This window comes from Solea senegalensis, linkage group LG3 (assembly GCF_019176455.1).
Source record: "Solea senegalensis isolate Sse05_10M linkage group LG3, IFAPA_SoseM_1, whole genome shotgun sequence".
NCBI classification, from domain to species: domain Eukaryota; kingdom Metazoa; phylum Chordata; class Actinopteri; order Pleuronectiformes; family Soleidae; genus Solea; species Solea senegalensis.
This window is the reverse complement of record NC_058023.1, coordinates 17,028,251-17,048,859: the sequence shown is the minus strand read 5'-3', so window position 1 is coordinate 17,048,859 and position 20,609 is coordinate 17,028,251. Positions and strand designations below refer to the sequence as shown.

At 39.3% G+C, this 20,609-nt stretch overlaps 1 protein-coding gene across 7 annotated transcripts; it reads left to right on the top strand.

Moving 5' to 3' along the window:
• Window positions 1-623: 623 nt before the first annotated feature.
• mtmr1a (myotubularin related protein 1a) lies at window positions 624-18,741 on the top strand. 7 transcript variants are annotated; one of them, XM_044022327.1, is made up of 20 exons: window positions 624-858; window positions 1,866-1,971; window positions 2,202-2,225; window positions 3,732-3,755; window positions 5,384-5,449; window positions 8,695-8,782; window positions 8,909-9,003; window positions 9,882-9,989; window positions 10,092-10,190; window positions 11,081-11,164; window positions 11,280-11,429; window positions 11,537-11,725; window positions 12,239-12,424; window positions 13,574-13,732; window positions 13,833-13,880; window positions 14,745-14,837; window positions 14,912-15,025; window positions 15,505-15,548; window positions 15,903-16,035; window positions 17,214-18,741. In XM_044022327.1, the coding sequence occupies exons 1-20, from the start codon at window positions 752-754 to the stop codon at window positions 17,376-17,378; spliced, it is 2,082 nt and encodes a 693-aa protein (XP_043878262.1). In that variant the 5' UTR covers window positions 624-751; the 3' UTR covers window positions 17,379-18,741. The 7 variants fall into 7 exon arrangements, with proteins under 7 accessions (XP_043878262.1, XP_043878261.1, XP_043878265.1 ...); XM_044022326.1 differs by having other exon boundaries at window positions 5,381-5,449; XM_044022330.1 differs by lacking the exon at window positions 5,384-5,449.
• Window positions 18,742-20,609: the final 1,868 nt, after the last annotated feature.

The following is a 20,609-nucleotide window of genomic DNA, read 5'->3' as shown; positions in this document are numbered from 1 at the left end:
CAGCAGCACAGTCTCAGACACTTTAAATATATCAACAAAAAGATGTAAGATAAATGCAAAATATACACATAAGCAGGACAATTTAAATATTAAATATAAACAGTGATACAAAGAAGAAAGTCATTATTAGAATAAAGTAAAGATATGACGGTTATGTGTAAAAGTATAAGGACACACAGCATAACTGTATTGCTTTAGTACCTTTTACAAAGTGCTGTCACAGAGCAGATTAATGAAAGACCTGGTCCTTTAATTTAACTGTAAATTATTCAGTATAGTTTAATCTACAGTAGTTTGGATTTCCAGCATTTCACCAGTGTTTTTGTTTAATTTCTTCTGAAACCTCCTTGTTAGCATTACAGTGCAACCAGTTTGATGAGAAGTCCACTGATGCTTCACACTTTAACCTGCTTTTTGGGCCGCATGAGTATTTTTCGTTGCAGTACCACGAGTGGCCACTGGAAAAACAATTCTTCAAGGCAGGGGGCGGTGCTCTTTCCAGTTCTTATAATACATCTATGCACTGTCCTCGCATCAGTGGGCGGAGCTATAGAGGGAGGAAGAGATGTCAGAGAGACAGAGAAGAGAGTGAGGAGGGAAAAAAAGCTTCTACGCAACACATTCCACACACATTTACACACATATTCTTACACTGAAGACACACGCACACACTGTGAGTACAGACTGGTTTAATCTCTCTCTATCCTCCAAAGAGGAACCGTCCTCGTCGTCAACACTTCCTCACTGACAGATGGAGAAACAGGCCGGAGCTGCCGGAGCTGCGGACGGAGCAGGGCCGAGCAGAAAGCCCTGGAGCTCGGCTAACTACGTAGAAGCGGTCGCTGAATCTCTGGACAGGTGAGCAGACTCGGCGTCATGACAGAGATGTCACACACTGTTCGTTAACCGCGACGTTACCGCCATATTTCATTCTCCAATGCGTTTAAGAAAACATTGAGTCAGTTTAGAGGATAATATTATGTATCTGATCAGTTCTTCTGTTTTGCAGATATACAAGATGTTTCTTTTCTGCGCAAATGTTAAGCTTATTATTCTGCTGGAATTGGTCGTACACAGTCATGTACACACTGAGTTCTTGATTTTTGAATTAACTTTACTGAAAAACATTGTAATGGACAAAATACATCAGACATGTATGCCATCTAGTGCAACAGAGAGGTAAGACATTGTAATAACTAAAATGATCTGCTCTCTTTCTACCATTTTCTAATATAAATAGTGACATTTTTTCTCCTTTTGGGGTCAATAAATGTCAGAGTTGTGATTTTATTTTTTCCAGTTCCAGTTTGTAACATTTAGCAGGTTCCACTGGCAGAAATTAAATTTAGTTTTAGTAATGTTTCTTTTTCGTATCTATTTATTTATGTATACATGCTTGCATGTATGTATTTATTTATAGTTAGTTAGTGCTGGGCGGTATGGCTACAAGTTATATCACGGTGTTTTTCAAATTATCAACAGTTTCACAGCATAAAACAGTGTTTTTTATGCATGAGCATGAATGAGTCCTCCAGTGGATGCATTTGATTGTGTGTGTTTGTGGGATGCAGCTGAGTGTGTGTATTATGGCGTCACATTTATGTCAAAAATTGTGAGCAAACAATATTACTGCACTCGTGCAAATATTATTGACAATGTATAGACCTGTTCTGTAGGAAAATAACCTGAAAGTACTTGCTAATGCTAATGTTGCACAAAAGTGAAGCAAAAACACGAATTATGTGAGAATGCACCGCGCTATGCGAAGTGTACATGCACTTGCATCTGTACATTGACGTTTTATGTAAACATTCCTAGTGGGCTCATCAATGAATGAACATGAGCTCTTTTCTTTCTCTTTTCAGTTCATCAGGTTCTCATGTAGAGTGGTGTAAACAACTGATAGCAGCTACCATCTCCAGTCAGATCTCAGGATCCGTCCCACCTGACATCAGCAACAGGGATAACAAGGTAGCTAAAACACACATATTCTTGCACGAAATGCTTAACCTAAGCCTAACTCGCCCTAAAACAAGGGCTTAACCCCCAAAAACTTCTTTGAAGTTGTGAGGCCCAGACACAATATCCTGACTTTCCCAAAATGTACCTATGGTTTATACGTTTTGTGGTCCTCACAAAGTTAAACATACAAGAACAAACACAGTGGTTTTTCTGATCAGGTTGTGTTTTGTAACTAATAGGATGGAAGAAGACCAGATTTCATGGTAAGACTGTTAGAAATTGCAGTATGTGTGTAAACCAGTGTGTGTGTGTGTGTGTGCAGAGCTTTGTGTGATGCACCGTGTCACAGCTGCTGTCACTGTATAGATAAGCTAAATGTTGATCTGCTGGTACATTCTCTCTCTACGCTTCTTATAGCCACAGCTTTTCTCCACCAAGTCACACACCAGCTCATGAAAGTCAGATTTTGTTATGAATGAAGAGTATACTAGAGCACAGCTGCCCTAAATGAACAGTGTTGATAATTATCAAAATAATTTTTTTATGTTTCTGTAATGGTTCCTTCACCAGTATGTAGAAGCTCTTTAACCAAATTTGATCTTTAATGCAAATGTAATTATTATTGTGGTCCATGAATTTTCAAACTTAAATGTCAAATTATAGTTATTTACTTGCATTCCTGAACAGAAAATGTTGTTTTAGTGGTAAAAACGGACACTGAAAAAACCCCAGAGCCTTTTAAAAAATGATTTTAGGTGAATGCAATACACATATAATATCCATATATTGCACAGCCCTGATATGTACAACATATAACATAATTCAACAGCACCACAAACCGCAGCCTGGATTTTGACTAGTCCACTTCCAGCCAAGAAAAACAACATCATATATACTGTAGTACAAATCATTAGCAGTGTGTCTGTTTTCAGAAACAGTTCATGGACAGATATTACTGTGTTTTAACAAATGTCATTCTCCTCTGTGAGTAATTTCCCCTCCGGCTGTATTAGTTCAGGCTCCTGCTTCACTTATTCACATGTGGTTCTGTTAATGTTGCACAGAAATGCGTTTGCTTTGCCGCTCTGTAGCAGGTTTTTGGTGCATTTTGCTTTGGGCTCTTTTGTGTTTGCACCTGTGTCACTAAATACAGTACGGTTCCTGTATTGCTCAGGTGTTTTGAAGTGTGGTTGTATGAGGTACAAACAGTCAGCACTGCTTCACTGAAAACATGGCTGCAAGGAAAAATGTTAGCCACTTCACAAAAGGCTCACAGTAATAACATCTATCCTCACTGAAGTCTTAATTATCTTGAGAAGGCTTTAGCTCAGTGTTATACAGTGTTTTTTTTGTTACTTTGTTATCTGCTGACTCTCCTGCACCAAAGTTTGTTGAAAAAAATCAGTGTTTTTAGTTTGCGGGGACATAGAAGCTGCTAGTCTACTGCTGCCTTATTTCCAAAGTTAGTGCCATTTTAAGTCAATTTGAATGAAACTGGCAGCCATGTTTTCACCGAGAGCGAGCTTTCGTGTCTCAAAGTGGTTCTTGGCACAGGGGGGGGCGTTACCCAGCGCAGTCAGTGCTGTCAGTACCTCGTATAATTGTAATGTAAAGAATGTTATCTTAACTTTACAATAATCAGTTTAAATGGGATGCGATAAAATGCCACACAGTAAAAGTAACCATTATTTTTACTATATTTCACATGAAGCATGTGTGTATTTGTGTGTGCGTGTGTATCATATGTACTGGGTATGTCTAATCTGCAGGTGTCCAAGAGGCTGAATTCCAGGGTAAGAGATGCAGTTTTATTTAATTTGACTTCTTGATGACAATCCCTCCATCCTCAGCAGGATGCATTGTCCGTGTCATAGTAATTCCTGCCCTAAGTGCAAATATTGTAATGTTAACTCTATAAACCGCTATACAAGTGGTTCCAGGTCCTAGCATAATAACAATGACAATCAAACACATGACTTTATATAAGATGTATATTTCATGATCACCCGCTTTTATAATGCCTCTCAGTTGGGTCACACGATGGGGATGAAGTTCCTCTGCACACCTTTGTTGAAGGCAGTTTCACATATACCTTTGTCTACATATGGCTTATTTAAGGCTTAATTGGGGCTTACTTACAGCTCACACACACAGGTTTCAGTGGTTGTTTCTTGTTGTTGTTTGGAGTTCCTTTTCCAGTTTCTGTTTTTATAAGCGAAGAACCATAGTGAAAATACACATTTACAGCACCTCCATTTTATGCTTGCACTGTTCCTCCCATGACAATCACTGGTAGTAGTAGTTGCTTCTTGTGCTGTGTCTAGACTTTAATCCATCAGCTGTAATTTCTTCCTCCAAGGTAGTCGTGTCTGTCTGTCTGTCTGTCTGACTGGGAGCAGCATTAGTCATAAAGTAACAGGTCAAATTCTCTTAAAATGGCTAAAGAAGAAAGGATTGGCTTTTAGTGGTGATCGGGATAGTATGGAAGTGTAGACCTGCCACAGCGGAGAAAGAAATATCTGAGCCATTTCTCGTTACAACAAGATCATTTTGTTGTCGTAACTTTCTCGTTGTGATGAGGATCATTCTCAATATTACAAGGAATGTTTTGTATTGTTCTTGTATTGTACTTTATGCTTTCAGTTTCATTGGACCTAGTACTACTTGTACTACATGCGCGAGTAGAAGTGTGGAGTGATCCTCAGCCAAAGTCCGTTAAACTGAACAAGATTAAGCATTTGTCTAACTTTGACGAAAACCTAATTTTTCTTGTGAAAAGTAAACTTTGACCTTGGCTTACTCCAAAGGAACACAGTAAAAGTAATTCATGCTACTGTCTGTCTTCCATTCAGCATGTTCCTAACCCCAAGCCTTCTATAAAAAACACCCCACTACTGACTTCCAAATGACTTGCATTTGTGTTTCTGTTTTTGCATTTATGTTCTCAATTTAACAACAAATAATTTTGTCTTGTTACGAGAAATGTTCTTGTTGTAATGAGAAACCTCAGATATGTATAAGCTCAGATTTTTGTTCTCACCTGAGGCAGTTCTATGCTTCCGTAGGATAGGCTCCAAATTCTGGATTTTTTAAAAATCTATTGTTGACCTCTGAAGATAGTAGAGTGCACTGATGTAGTTCAGCTGAAATTTCTGTGGGACCTATTTGGTGACACTTAATGGAAGCCCACTCGATATGAAACACATCGTTATGTAATTGCAGAATATGAACAGACTACCTTACTGTCCTATAAAACTTGCATTAAAATGGAGACCTTTCTTTCCATGCACCACAGGAAGTGAAGAGTGATGACAGGAACAGTTACCAGCACGTAGAGTAACATCTAAAATGTCTTTTTTCCTCTCTTTCTTTTCTCCCTTTCTCTTACTCTCTCCATGCTGTTGGCTTTACCTGACAGCAGGATTTACATGATGAAGGGCATTGTTACCATGGAGACAGTGATTCTGAGCATCCTTCCAATGCTTCGGCAAGTCTTTCACTGTCTCCTCACTTCTTCAGTCTGTCCTAATGTGCCAGTCTCACCCTCCGCTCCTCCTCCTCCTCCTCCTCTTCTCCTTGTCTTCTCCCTGCAGTGCACTGTTCTCCAAACAATTCAAATTCAATATCTGAAATGAAGGAAGCTGCTGTGTTGCATGCTGGGAAATTGATAGTTTTGGCCCATATGTGGATTCACAGTCATAGGACTACAATTTCATTTCGGTTCATTTATTATTTGCATTTGTTGATTTCAAGTACGTACTTTAAAACAATGGTACTTGTAATAAATCTTTAAAGATACAGTGGGATTAAAAAGACAAACATTTTCTGTAACATTTGACTGTTTTTTAAATGATATATAACAAATATCCCTACGTGTCCCTCCCGCCATCCATCTTTATTAACGAGGAATGTGCATGAATATTCAAGTATTTGTTTGATTATAAAACATTGATCAGTTAATGCGAAAAAGATATAAAACAAAGAAAATGTCTTATGTGAGATTGCAGAAACATGCTTTCTACTCTGAGGACTTCCTAATCAGTTGTGCATCTATTACCAGAAGGTGGCAGCGGTCTGTTATTTCTATATAAAAGACTCAAGTTAAGTGTAACAGACTGCTGCTTGGGTCATAGACATCTCTGCCACAATGGAATTTCTAATATTAAGTCATATATCATGTATGTGGAGAACATTACCACCTTCCATTACCACATTCCAAGCCCCACATAAAATAACATGCTATTTTACTATGAGATATAAGTAGTAAGTATAGAAGTAATATGACCTTTTCAACATCAAGGGGATAACGTTTAAGTCAATACTTTGTTTCTAAGCCGTGTTATAAGGTAATAAGGTAATAAGCAGGATAATATGCAGGTTTTCTCATTCATTCCTATTGGTTGGTTCAGATAGTAGTTGCTGTTTACAAGGAGAAACTACTGCCCGCAGCATATGTAGTGTTCCAGAGGAGGTGTTTTGTTTCAACAGGTTGAAGACGCCTCAACATTAGACTTTTAATAATTGACATAGATAATTATGTCGACCAATCGTCCCTAGTGATTTAATTTACAACCTTTCTTGAATGCATCTTGAAGCCCATCCTCTTAGCGCCACACACTGTGGACTCAACAGCAGTGATTAAATTTACCAGGGTCTTTGAATGCATCCTGTGGTTAGGGCCATTCAACTCCACTCTCCACTTTGAGAGCCCTGCATTAATGTAACTAGCTAGGAGTTTCTTGTTTGTTTTCCTTTAACAAAAAATAAGTCATGTCTGAATATTTGATGGATAATCGATAATAATAAAAACAATATAAAAGCATATTTGAAATGATCCATCTCAATCATGACCCGATGATGCTGCCTTTGGTGAATATCTTCAAATGCAGCTCAAACATTCACTCGGACCCAGCTGAAGTAAATGATGTTGAAGACTATATCTTTTAATGGAACCAATCATCAACATAACTTTAAGAACAAAAGGGAATTTGACCATTTTTACTTGGGGTTATGGTGTTGTGTTGGTGAAAGTTGGTGGTATTTTTTCTTCACTACATTACATGTCATTTAGCAGACGCTTTTATCCAAAGCAACAAGGGAATTGAGTACAACCTGCCAGGGGTGGAGTTGAACTTGCGACCATGATGTCTTTTACACACAGGGTACCGGTCTTAACCACTTAGCTACCCCACCCCTGTACTACAGGATGGGGACTAATTAAATTCTCCTTTTCCTTAAAGTTCCTTAAAATTTTCCTTAAAGTTTTCACCTCATACAAACTGTTGATATATGACATGAATATGACATGAGGTGGTAATTCTAGTTTTTAATGTAATAAATGAAAAAAGGGTTGACAAAATTATATTTGGAGCTAAAATAACTGAACTGTTAATCGTTCTCCAATCAAAATGTATTTGTGTTCACATATACAGCGGCATTTGTGTGCAAAACACAGACCAAATCAAAAAGAAAAAGAAGAAGAAAAACAAAACAAACAAGAAAGCACTAGTTTCACTTGTTGTTTTTATGTTGGCAGGTTTAACAAAGTGGCTTTAGTTTGGGAATATTTCTTGTTTTTTTCAGTTCGTATATACGGCTTCTAGTACACACATAGTTTGCTGTTATTTATTTTTTAATAACAATAACGATACTTTTTTTGTCACCAAACACAAAGGCTGCAATGTATTGTTTTGATTGTGCTATTATCTGTGCAAAAAATGTAATACATACATGTTGGAATAAGTTCTCAGCCTTGCATTAGATGTAATATAGAGTAATTCATAATGTGATGGTGCTTCACCACATTAAAAATGTATTACAGTAAATAATGAACTCAAGCTCTACTATATACAAGTATATGGCAAACTCACATTACAATCACACTATTATTATTCTGTTGGCTGTGTCACAATCCAGACTATAATCTCAATTATCCTCTGATGATGTCATTGTGTCCTGCGTTCATTCAAGACCCTGTGCCAGAATCTGCAAAACAAACCCAGATTATACCCACGCCTCTTTCACAGTTGCGTTGGTGTTCTTAGTTTTCTGTCCTGTTAACACTTAATATTTTCACATTATTTCATATTAGAACTTACTCACAAAAGAATTCAATAATAATTATTAATATGTCGTGTCTCTATGGTGAGTCATTCAGTCTCCTTCCCAGTTTGTTGTCTAAACAGAAGCCCAGAGCGTGTGGCTACGCATTAATAACGCATGTTGTTGTTAATGTTATTGTTATGGTATAAGTGGTGTATTTTTCCTACCTAAATAAGGTGGACAATCGGCTACAACCTCATTTTCATCTAAACGAGTTGTAATGTATGAACAGCAGGCTGTAAACCATCTGTAAATTACCTCCAAAGCAAATGTTCAATAACTTCACCATTATATATAACTTCTCTTCTATAATACCTATTTGGAAAAAAAGTCATACATTTTCATAATCTTTTGGGAATTTCACCACCATGATACAATGTAAGGTATCCAAACAGACCTTCTTTGTCTGTTGTAGATTATACTACAACATGTTTTTAGGAAAAAAACAAACATAATTAAGGAACATTTTTCTGTTCATGCAAGCATCACCACTTCTCATTTCATCATGTGTTTAAGATGACCCAAATAACAAGTCTCCCTGATGTTAGTTTAGGATTGTGTGACGATGATTTGCTGTGTGTCCATGTTGTTGTTGTTGTTGTCCTTCTGATGTGTCTGTTTTTTGTACAGAACCTTCCAGCTCTGAGATATGGCTCACAAGTCAGAATGTTCCAGAACCAGGTTCCTCTGCTGCCTGGAGAGACCATCCAGACTACAGGTATATATGAATCTATGTTATTGTATGTTGCAAGCAATATCACACACATGGCATATTTTTAAAGATTTAGTTCTAATGTGCTTGTTTGTTTTTGTGCCTGTGCGTGTGTGTGTGTGTGATGTGCAGTGAAGGATGTGATGTATATCTGTCCGTTCAGTGGTCTAGTTAACGGGACTCTGACCATCACAGACTATAAGCTCTACTTCACCAGTGTGGAAAGGGTAAAGTATCCACCATGCATTATTGACACAGAGTTATTATACCTTCAACTTCCTGTGTACAAAACCATTCATTAGTTAATGATGTTAAGTGGGGGTGACACAATTCTCCAAATCATTGATTTCAGATGGGTCTGTCATCATTGGTTTTAGGTCATGATAATTCATTTCATTTTTTAATTCCCATTTCTATTGTCTTCATGGTGTCATAAGTGATATCATGTCCATCATGTGTTTACAATGTACCACACCAAGGCCTTATTGTCACATTTAAATAATTGATTAACCATATGAATGTAACAATGATCAGTCAACTAAGTAAAAAGAAGAGGGCAATTTATTGCTATTTTATCTATGTCATGACACACGATACGATATGGACTTAGACTGTGATGACTTGTCCTGGGTTTGAAGGCTGTTGCATTGACCTATATGTATTATATACATTTGTCACCAAATGTTATGAATTAAATATTGGTTAACTAATAAAAATACATATATTTTAAAAAGTCACTTAATAGCACTTTTACCAAATTTCTAGTCAATTTCATTGTTTGTAATACACGTAAATATCCTTAATTTAACATTTAAAAGCCAAAGAAATATTAGGCTGCACATTTCAACCTGGGTAGCGCAGTAATGACTGTCAATAGATGGGAACAATCAGCAATTTTGTTGAATTTAAATACTTTAGAACGTCATACTAACTTTTTAAAACCACACCATTTATAATGAGCCTTGTTTTAACCTTAACAAAAATGTAAACCATCCTGTTCACAAAAATTGATGAGTTAAAGACTGAGTGATATAAAATATCTGATCACATGTGAAGCAGTTGTGGAAGTTTCTGCACGCGTGTGTTAACGTCTGTGTACATACAGGAGGCGCCGTTCATTCTCGATGTTAACCTGGGAGCCATCAGCAGACTGGAGACCATCAGTGTAACCACACAAGGAGAGAACACCAAGGGACTTGAGCTGGTCTGCAAGGTAGCACTGTTACACACACACACACACACACACACATAACACTGATGTGTTTTCCAACATGTCTTGCAACTGTTCTCCGTCTATCTTGTGTCTCTGCATCAGGATATGAGGAGTCCCAGGTTTGCCTATAAACGAGAGGAGAGCCACCCAGATGTGGTGGAGGCTGTCACCAAACATGCCTTCCCACTCTCCCACAACCTGGTCAGTTTAATTTTGTGTCTTCAATATTGATTTAATGTGATGACATGTGTGTAAACTGTGCAAGAGAGAGAGAGAGAGAGAGAGAGAGAGAGAGAGAGTTATATAATATATATCATTAATTATGTTAGAGTAAAGCAAATGTAGACCACACCCTGAAAGCTTAATTTAAATGAAAGAATGTTTACTTGCCGAGGGTGATATGATGAAGGTTGCAGGAATTATGGTTAAAACCCAAATTTGTACATTTTGTGTCACCATTAAGTGACGCTTTTACGAAATCCTGAGAAAAGTCATTCCTGAATACTCACCATGGAACCCTACAGTTATATGTATGTATTTATTGCTCAAACGTCAAATGATGTTACATAAACAGAAATGCTCTCTACAGGCAAACTGTTTAACCAAATCAAGAGCTTTACAGTTACCGTCCACATTCAATTTAGACGACCCGACCTGAATTTTAGGGTGATTTGATTAATTGTGGGTATTAGGAGTTCTGGGTAAAATCAACAATTATACATTTGTGTTACCACTAGATCGCACCTTTTCAAAAGCAAATTCATTCTGGAGTATTCACTGCTGAACCACACAATATGTTGTATTGTTTGTTGGGAAATTGAACAAAATCTGAATTGAATGTCGTTGAACTACAGTAGCTTCTCCCCATTCATGAATATCACGCTTAGGGAAATTCAACACTATCAACCTAGTCTAAGGGCTTTTATCATGATGCGCGTTCAAATTTGACATAGATCCATTTACATCACGGAAGTTGACATTTGATGATATAGTTGGAGTTGGAGTTGATATTGTGTCATACATCGTTGAGTTTTGTTTCTTACTAAAGCACTAGGACAAACACCACGCATCCTGTGACTCTTTTTTTGCAGCCTCTGTTTGCCTTTCTGTACAAGGAGAAGTTTCCTGTGGATGGCTGGAAGGTGTACGACGCTACAGCCGAGTACAGGCGTCAGGTAACAGCGCCGCCGCTGCAGCAACATTGACTCTCAGTACACAGATTTTATCTTCAGTTTCTGCCAAATGTATTTGGAAATAGCTGATTTCATAGTTTCCTTCCTGTGGTTGCAGGGTCTTCCTAATGAGAGCTGGACCATCAGTAAGATTAACAGCAGCTATGAACTGTGTGACACTTATCCCTCCGTCCTGGTCGTCCCCACCAACATAACAGACGACGACATCAAACAAGTGGCCATGTTCAGAGCCAAGCACCGTATACCGGTCAGTCTGAGACTCACAGAAAGATTCAAATACTTATTGAAGACATTATTGTGTTTGTGTGTTCCTCTGGTCCTGGTAGTCTTAACCCACTTCTGCTCCTCCTGCAGGTCTTGTCCTGGATCCACCCAGAGTCTCAGGCCACCATCGTACGATGCAGCCAGCCTTTAGTTGGACCTTCAGATCGTCGCTGTAAGGAGGATGAACACTTCCTCCAAATCATCATGGATGCAAACGCACAGTCACACAAACTCACCATCTTTGATGCCCGGCAGAGTAGTGTAGCAGTCACCAACAAGGTAGCACATACTTACTGTGTTTCTCTGCCTCTTTCCTCAGCTTCACACTGTACTTATTCTCTTCCTCTTTCATAACTCATTGTCGCTGATCATTGTTTAATCTAAGCTAACTGTAATGAAAGATGCACTATATCAACAAAAGTACAGTATATGGCCACACTTCAGGCATTGTGCTAGGCCCATTATCTCCAATGAAGGGCAATTTAAACACCAGCATACCAAGATATTTTTGAACAATGCTATGATTCCAACTTTGTGGCAACAGTTTGAGGAAGGCTTTTTTTAATTTTTATGATCATTATTATTATTATTAATGTTATTATTATAACAATTATTATTATAATAACATTATTGTGCCACAGTGCACAAAGCAGTAAAGACATGGTTTGACGTATTTGGTGTGGAAGAACATGAATGGCCCAACCCTACTGTTGTAACATGTGGGACCATTCAAGTGTCATCTAATATAACAGAACAACAGTAGTAAGTGCTAATCCTCTGCCTCTGCTGTAGGCAAAGGATGGAGGGTATGAGAGTGAGAGCTTCTACTCAAGCGTGGAGCTGAACTTTCTGGAAATCCCCAACATACATGTGATGAGGGAGTCGCTGCGGAAGCTGAAGGATGTGGTTTATCCCACCATAGATGAAGCCCACTGGCACTCTGCTATTGACCAGACACACTGGCTGGAGTACATCCGGGTAAATTCAACACAAACATTGCATGAAGAGTTATATCTGTCTTTGTATCAGTTGGGTGAATGGATGAATATATCTGCTCACTGCAGTTAGCTAGAGGTAATTTGTTTTTGCTGATATAATGGTCTGCTTCATCTCAACTATAAATAATTCACCTGTAGCATAAAAGTTTAACTTTCCATTTATTTCTTTTCTGCACAAAACCAAAATGTGCGTTAAAGTATGCTGATGGGAACCCACACACATCTATTAACCAAGGCTGTGGAATAACAACATCAGTTTGGTCTCGGTGTACCTTAATTTAGACGCTGCATCCTACATCTTTTTTCCTTATGATAAAACTATCTGAGGGAGAGTTGTTCGAATAAAACCACTTACATATGTCCCCCTGCTTCTAAAATACATGATTAAAAACCAACAAAGTCATAATACCAGACATGTACTGTAACTTGACAAATCTATCAAATCAAGAAAAATAAATTGTCCTCTTATGAGATAACTAATTTGGTCGGAGGATGGTTGGAAGATGAATAGAATAATTGAATAGATACAAATACAAAACAAGCTGTTGGAGCAAATGCATTGAGAAAAAGAACTTTTTGGCACCAATACATTGTCGTCCTCTAATAGCAGTATTGAAACAAGGCAATCACAGATGACAGACTTCACCCCATTCACGCAACAAGCCTCTGTCGGCATATGTTGCTCATATTTCAAGCATGTGCGGAAGCGCGCACACACACGCACCCACCCACACACACACACACACACAAGCATGACAGACACACAGAGCCACCAAAAACAATACTTCAACGTCACTGCATGGGGTGAAGTAATATAAGCTGCTGTTCAAAAATAATCAATCTGAACACTTTATACACGACACTACATATGTTTAGGTATTTATCACTATCTTTTTAGCCTCGGCTAAATTTTTATTTACTGAACTTTTAGGTTTTTTTTGTTTTTTTTAACCTTGTTTTTAGCCCAGTTCGGTTCTACATCGTTGCACTTGTGTTTTTAATATAGTGCTCACTTCGTTCTCTCCCAAATGCCATGTGGAAACTGAATTGCCTTAAGGAGATAAATAAATGTATCTGCGTGTGTGTGTGTGTTTATATAAATCATGAAGTGTTGTTGGCTTGTGTGCAGCTGTTGTTAGCCGGAGCAGCTAAAGTAGCAGATAAGCTGGAGTCCGGGAAGTCGTCGGTGGTGGTTCACTGCAGTGACGGCTGGGACAGAACGGCTCAGCTCACCTCTCTGGCCATGCTGATGCTGGACAGCTACTACCGCACTCTCAGAGGATTCCAGGTCACACACACACACACACACACTGCATCACGACATCGTCAGCTATGTCTGCTCATGTTTCCATCTGGACACTGTGATTGTGTGAATGTTTGTGTTGCAGGTTCTGGTGGAGAAGGAGTGGATCAGTTTTGGACACAAGTTTGCTGCAGTAAGGCTCTGGCCACATTTCTCTGTCCAAACCTCGCTAAGCCCCTTTTCCATTGTCATTGTATGAGGCAAAGTTTTTGCAGATGCTGACATTTCTTCAGCTCGAAGGAATGACGACTTTAGACAGACTCACATACACACTTTAGTTGTGAACATTGCTTCTCTACGAAGTTTGATGCTGGTTTATTTACGTCTTTATTCTGCACAAACACAGACAAACAGCTTCATCTGTGGACTTTGGTCCCCACTAAAGTGCATAGGTCAGTAAGTGTGTGTTTGGCTCCTCCAGAGGACACGCCCCTGTGTCTCAGACCAGAGGATGTTGTTGAGTTTGACATGATTTGAAACCTAATTTCTCCATCTAGAATCACAGCTTAACTGAACCTGACCTAAACCCAACACAGGCCCTCTGTCTATAGCGAGCCGAACCTAACTTTGTACTTCCTGAAATGTAATGAATAACTTCAGTGTTGTTCAATAATTGTCCTAGATTTGAGAAGGAAGTCATTAACATAGACAGAAGATGACTCAGGTTTATTCTGTGCTCAAAACCAACCTGAACACATCCTGTGTTCAATTACTGACATCGGGCTACACTTTGTTAGCAATGCAAGTGTATAGTAAGGCTCTGCCTGGTGTTGTGTGTACACAAACAGAATAGCAACATGTCTATGGTGAAACATTATACAGTACTTTGTGTATGACTCATTTACTGTGAAACAAATCTGACAGAAGTGCTTTTAACTTTGGTGAGATTGCTTTCTCAATAATACGTGAATATTGTATTGATAAGACAGCTGCTGTTTCCGGTGAGTTGATGTTGCAGACGTGCGCAGAGCTGACGGTGTCGTGACCTTTGTTGCAGCGCGTGGGTCACGGTGATGAGAACCATGCGAACTCCGAGCGCTCCCCTCTCTTCGTCCAGTTCATGGACTGTGTTTGGCAGATGACTCGACAGGTCAGACTCCTGCATCACGTACGATGTTTTTAAGTGGAAATGATGCTCACTCTCTTCTCTCCTCTGGACGACAGTTCCCAGCAGCCTTTGAGTTCAACGAGCTGTTCCTGATCACAGTGTTGGACCACCTCTACAGCTGTCTCTTTGGTACATTCCTTTATAACAGTGAGGAGGAGAGAGCAGCCAAGGCATGTACCATTCCTCTGTCAGATTAAAGTGACACTTCTTATTTTTTTACTGTAGTGGCAGATTTTAACCGCATAACAAAAGGCTCTCCTACTAAAATCTACACCAGCTTTAGCCTACAATATCGTACAGTACGTATTCAAATACATATACAGTACTTAAAGGAAGTGTTTCTATGGGAATTTGTGTCCATTCATTCTGTAGAGCAGAATGAATCTCCACAGCTCAATTGTTGGTTCCTTAGCAAGGTTCCGTCATGCACCTCATTTGGAAACTTCCACAAGTGTTTCATGCATTTTGCGTGCTGCATGTAAACTGCCCCTTAAGCAGGTGTAGATTGTGTGAGGAGAGTCTTTTACCAAATGGATGAAAACCTTTTATCCGTGTGTCCGCCCTGGCAGAGGTTGCCTGCCTATGTCATGACAGGTTCGAGGTGCATACTGTGTCTGTGTGTCATGTAACGCTGCTCTGTTGTGTGCAGGAGGTGCAGACCAACACCGTGTCTCTGTGGTCCTACATAAACAGGTACACTGTAAAAACTGTGAAAATGAAAAAAAAAAAACAATACAACTGTAATGTCTTAAAAGGAGGGGAAATGATCATGTAAGAAATGTTTACTAAAAATGAGTGGGTTGGGCTAATGAGTCTGATTAAGCTGACTTTAAGAATGCTTTGTTCAAAATGTCACCAATTCAGGATTGTGAATTTTGCTTGTATTGGAAGCTTAAATTAAGCTGTAATATGTATCTATTTTCTTAAACCAGATATTTTCTGGTAAACATAAATACATTTCCCAGAGACAAGGCTTTGCTTTGTTAAAAACTGTTCAAAACAGGAGTGAGTCTCTGTGTGACTGTGTGTGACGTTGCCTCCTGACAGTCAACCTGAGGACTTCACCAACCCTTTCTATGTGGACTACGAGCACCATGTTCTGTATCCTCTGGTTTCCTGTCGACACCTGGAGCTGTGGACCAGTTACTACGCCCGCTGGAACCCTCGCATGAGGCCGCAGGTACACTGAAGTGAGCGGGGGAGCACCGGTGTTTCCCAAACCTTCTCTATGTGTACAGTAAAACTATCATGACCCAAATCACCACTTACATCACGACACAAATGTGTGTAGATCAACGTTGTTATGCCTCAGAAACTGGAAAATAGCATTGAAATGTCATGTTTTAACCGAGAGTATTTTATTTTGCAGTGATATTATTTACATGTAAGAGTAAATGAACAAAATAATGATGAACGAGAAAAGAGGAATAAACTTAACCGTCGCTATTTGACCCCTGTGGGCCCCGTGCAGCCCCATTAATAATAATCAATTAATAATCGCAGAGGCTCGGGCTTCAAGGCCCTTGGACCTGGGTTTAGCCAGTAATCCATCCTTGTGTGTAAGAGCTGAGTGAAAACACAAACACTTGCATGTACAATTCATGAATTATCTGATTTTAACGCCCTTTTAACCATTTCAAAATTATTGACTTAGCATTAGCTAAGGTACAATATATTTTATTATTATTATCATCATGATCATTATTATTAGTATTATTAATAATAATAATAATAATAATAATAATAATAATAATAATTGTCAGTCAGTCAGTCATCATCTAACCGCTTTATCCTCCACCAGAGGGTCGCAGGGGGTGCTGTGCCAATCTCAGCTACATCGGGCGATAGGCGGGGTACACCCTGGACAGTTCGCCAGTCCATCACAGGACCACACACAACTAGAGACAAACAACCATTCACTCTCACACTCACTCCTATGGTCAATTGAGAGTGTCCAATTTACCTAATCCCCACATTGCATGTTTTTGGAATGTGGGAGGAAGCCGGAGAACCCGGAGAGAACCCACGCACACACGGGGAGAACATGCAAACTCCATGCAGAAAGGCCCTTGTTCCAACCGGGGCTCGAACCCGGGTCTTCTCGCTGCGTGTAGATGATCATCATTAATGCCTGTGCTGCTGTTTTTGTGTGAGTGTGCAAGTGTGTGTTCCTGTTGTGGGGCCTTTTGTCTTTCAGGGTAAGAGGGTAAGGATTTAGGGTTAGACTCTGGTTTAGGTTAGGATTAGGCTTAAAGTTAGGCACTTAGTTGTGATGGCTAAAGTTAAGGGGAATGCACAATGTCAATGATGTGTCCTTGTACGTGTGTGTGTGTGTGTGTGTGTGTGTGTGTCTCCCAGGTGCCAGTGCACCAGACCCTGAAGGAGCTGCTGTTCCTCAGAGCTGAACTGCAGAGGAGAGTGGACGAGCTGCAGAGAGAGACGTCGTCCCACTCCCTGTCCTCCACTGAACACTCTCCTGCCAACACACACGCTGCAGGGACGCCTCTACACACTGCCGTCTGACACACACACACACACACACACACTGTCTGTCACGCCCCCGTTTTTATCACTAAATTACAACATTTACAATAAAAGGAGAGGTTTGTTACATTTATATGAAGATTCCAAAGTAAAAGTATTAAAAGCAGAGTCTGACATGAGCAACAGTGATGTACAGTATCTGTGCTTCTTATTTATATTATTAAAAGTCAGTGCAGACACTGAGCTCAGTGAAGGAAAAAAACTTTACTTCTTCTATCATGACGTGTGACATCAAAGTCTCAGGGCTCTTTTATTTTGTAACTGCAGGAAGCTGAGGCTCATGTCGGCGGTTAAAGAACTTGGTCACAGGGGACTTCCTGTCTGCCTCCTGTGTGAGGGAGGGGGAAGCTCATTTTACATTTGGTGAAGCTTTGACTTATAAATGATATCTGGATATTTTTAAGACTTGTAAAAGTTTTCTTTTGTGATGTTTGTGCTTCTCAAAGGAGAGTGACAATAATACTGTAAATATCTACTGTTTATGACAGTGGTCAGCAACTGGCCAGCATCGGTATTTGTGAAGATACACAAATATTCAGAGATTTTAAATCATCTTTTGAAAAAAAATATGAACTAATTCAAAGAGACTGTGTTGCTAGAATTGTCATTGAAAACTAAAAATGTAACACTTCAACACACGTTCACAGAGTAAATGTGTGTAAAGTAACTGTCAGCAGCAGTTTTTCTCCAAAATGAAAGGGTGAACCTTAATGATCAACAGTTCTTTCACCAGGCCACTGTCGTTAGTACTTAATGTCGTGCACTCGCGTATGTGTGTCAGAGTCACAGCTGTCTTCGACACTGTAGTTGTTGTTTTTATTTCATTCTTCAAACACAGGAAAAGAAAATCCCAAAATGGGAATGAAAAGAAGGATGTGACAGTATTTCATCTGAGACGGTCGTGAGGGTTCCTCCCACTGAAGCCCTCACAGTATTCCACAGGAGGACTTTTTTTCTTTCACTTCATTCTCATCCCTCACTGATTTCCCACTAGTGTTGCATGGCGCGACAAACAGGAAGTGACCTCATCTTCCTCCTCTCCGTTACGTGAACACTGCCTCACTGCTCCTCTGTATTTATCATCATGTTGCCTTTATGTGTCCACATCCTCAAAGTGGGATGTTTTTTTTGTTGTTCTGTTCCTGCCAAACCACTTAATATATATATTTGTAATGTAAATCACATGTGGAAGTGTTGTGAGAGTGTTGAGTTGTGTCTTCTTATGTCAATAACTTGTCTAATTATGTTCAATTGAAGTGATAGTTTGGGTTTTTTGAAGTGCAATTGTATGAGGTGCTGACACAAGAGAAACTCAATAAAACCACCATTCTTAGAAGATCTACATCCACTTAAGTTGAAGCTGCCTGTTTTCAACTGGGTGTCTGTGTGGAAACTGCTCACTCTCTCACACCAAAGTCCATAGAGGAAATCTGAGATGTCATAGCCACAGCACACAGGAGTTGTTGATCCACTGCTGCCTCCATCACGACATTCAATTTTGTGACTTCTGAGTTTGAGATCAGTTGTTCACAGGTTTCTTTTTCCACAGACTTTGGTGTGAGAGAGTAACGCCTGCCCCACACCAGAGGATTTTTACATCTGACTTGATTTTAAAAATGTCAACACAATGCATTTGTAACCGACGTTCAATGTTTGATTCCTGAGAACGCACAGACGAGACGATGCAGGATTGTCGTTACGGTTACGGTTCTAGACAAGTATGGAACATCCGTTTCCCGCTCAACTGACTGTCATTGGTCATTGGCGGGTTCAGGTCGTACATATCCAACACATTTAATACTAACGATTTGAAATCAGGAAGACTGATGCGTCCGATGATTTTAAAATCAAGTCTGTTAACCCCTCGCACTACAGGCTAAAACCAGATAATCGGTTCAAATCAGCCAAAAATCGGAAGACGCCCACAATTGTGGGAGGGGCCAGATCAGGACCAAAATCTGGCCAATTGTCCTCAAGTGTGGGTCAGGCTTTAGTTCCCAGGCTGTCAAGTGGTGAGATACAGTAGAGAACATATTTTTGAGATCATCAGACTGATTTCGTCTTTTTTCCCTTGTATGACTTCCACATACAGAAAACCCAGAACTATCCCTTTAAGCTCTGATGAGCAATAACCACTTCTCACATTCCATTTTAAAAGAAAGAAAAAAAATCAACAACCCAGTCTCTGTCTTGTCTTTTCAAACAGTTTATTTATTTCAGATTAATAATAACATACAGTTGCCGGAGAATGATTCATTATTAGAGAGAGTAAGAGAGAAAAGCAGAGTTCACTATTACACTTCAAGCTGTAAAGACATTCATACAGAGTTTAACACCTGCTAAATATGTAAATATGAGTAAGTGTGTCCAGTAGAGAGAAGCATGCATGGTGTGTGGGTATGAGAGCAGTGTACTGTTAAGTATGTGTTGTGTGACAGGAAGTGTAAAGCCACAACCAGTCACTGCCGGGCTGTTTTGTCTTTTTAAACATCAGAGCGATGCTACATTTGCAGTTGGAACTCTGCCACCATGCAAACACTTCTGTGGCGGTTGTTTCAGAGTTGAATTGTTTTGTTTGTACACTGTCTGTGTTTTCCAAATACCACGTTGACTGGACTAATATTGCTTTAATGTGGGCTACAGTGAGCGCTGAGATGACATCTCCCCCAGCCCTGACTTCACAGGTTCCAGTTGTGTGTGTGTGTGAGTAAAAAAGCGAACACTGTGGGTATCTGCACAGACACAGGCAGGCACTAAAGTGGGAGGAAGTGCAGCACAGGCACTTGAGGGAACTGCAGAGGTGAGCCAGTCATTTCACACACACACACACACACACAGTTTGTATTAGTGTATTCTCACTTCAATCATTAACATTTACAGTGTCTAACAAATGTAAAATCATTGGTTATGTTTCTGTAATGGTTAACACACTAGTATGTAGAAGCTCTTTAACCAAAATGATTTTTTTTTATGCTAAATATTATTTTTAGCCATGAATTTTCAAATTGACTGTAATTTGGTCAAATTATAGTTACTTAAAATTAGTTTTAGGTAGTGCACTTTTTTATTTTTCCAAATGTGAGTATAAAAGGTGAATTCAGGTTGTAATATGCCAAATAAATAATAATAAAATTTTTAGTTTTAAACAGGTTTTCTGTTTTTTATGACAGGTGGTCTGATAAATGTGTTGAGACTTGTTCACGAATACAA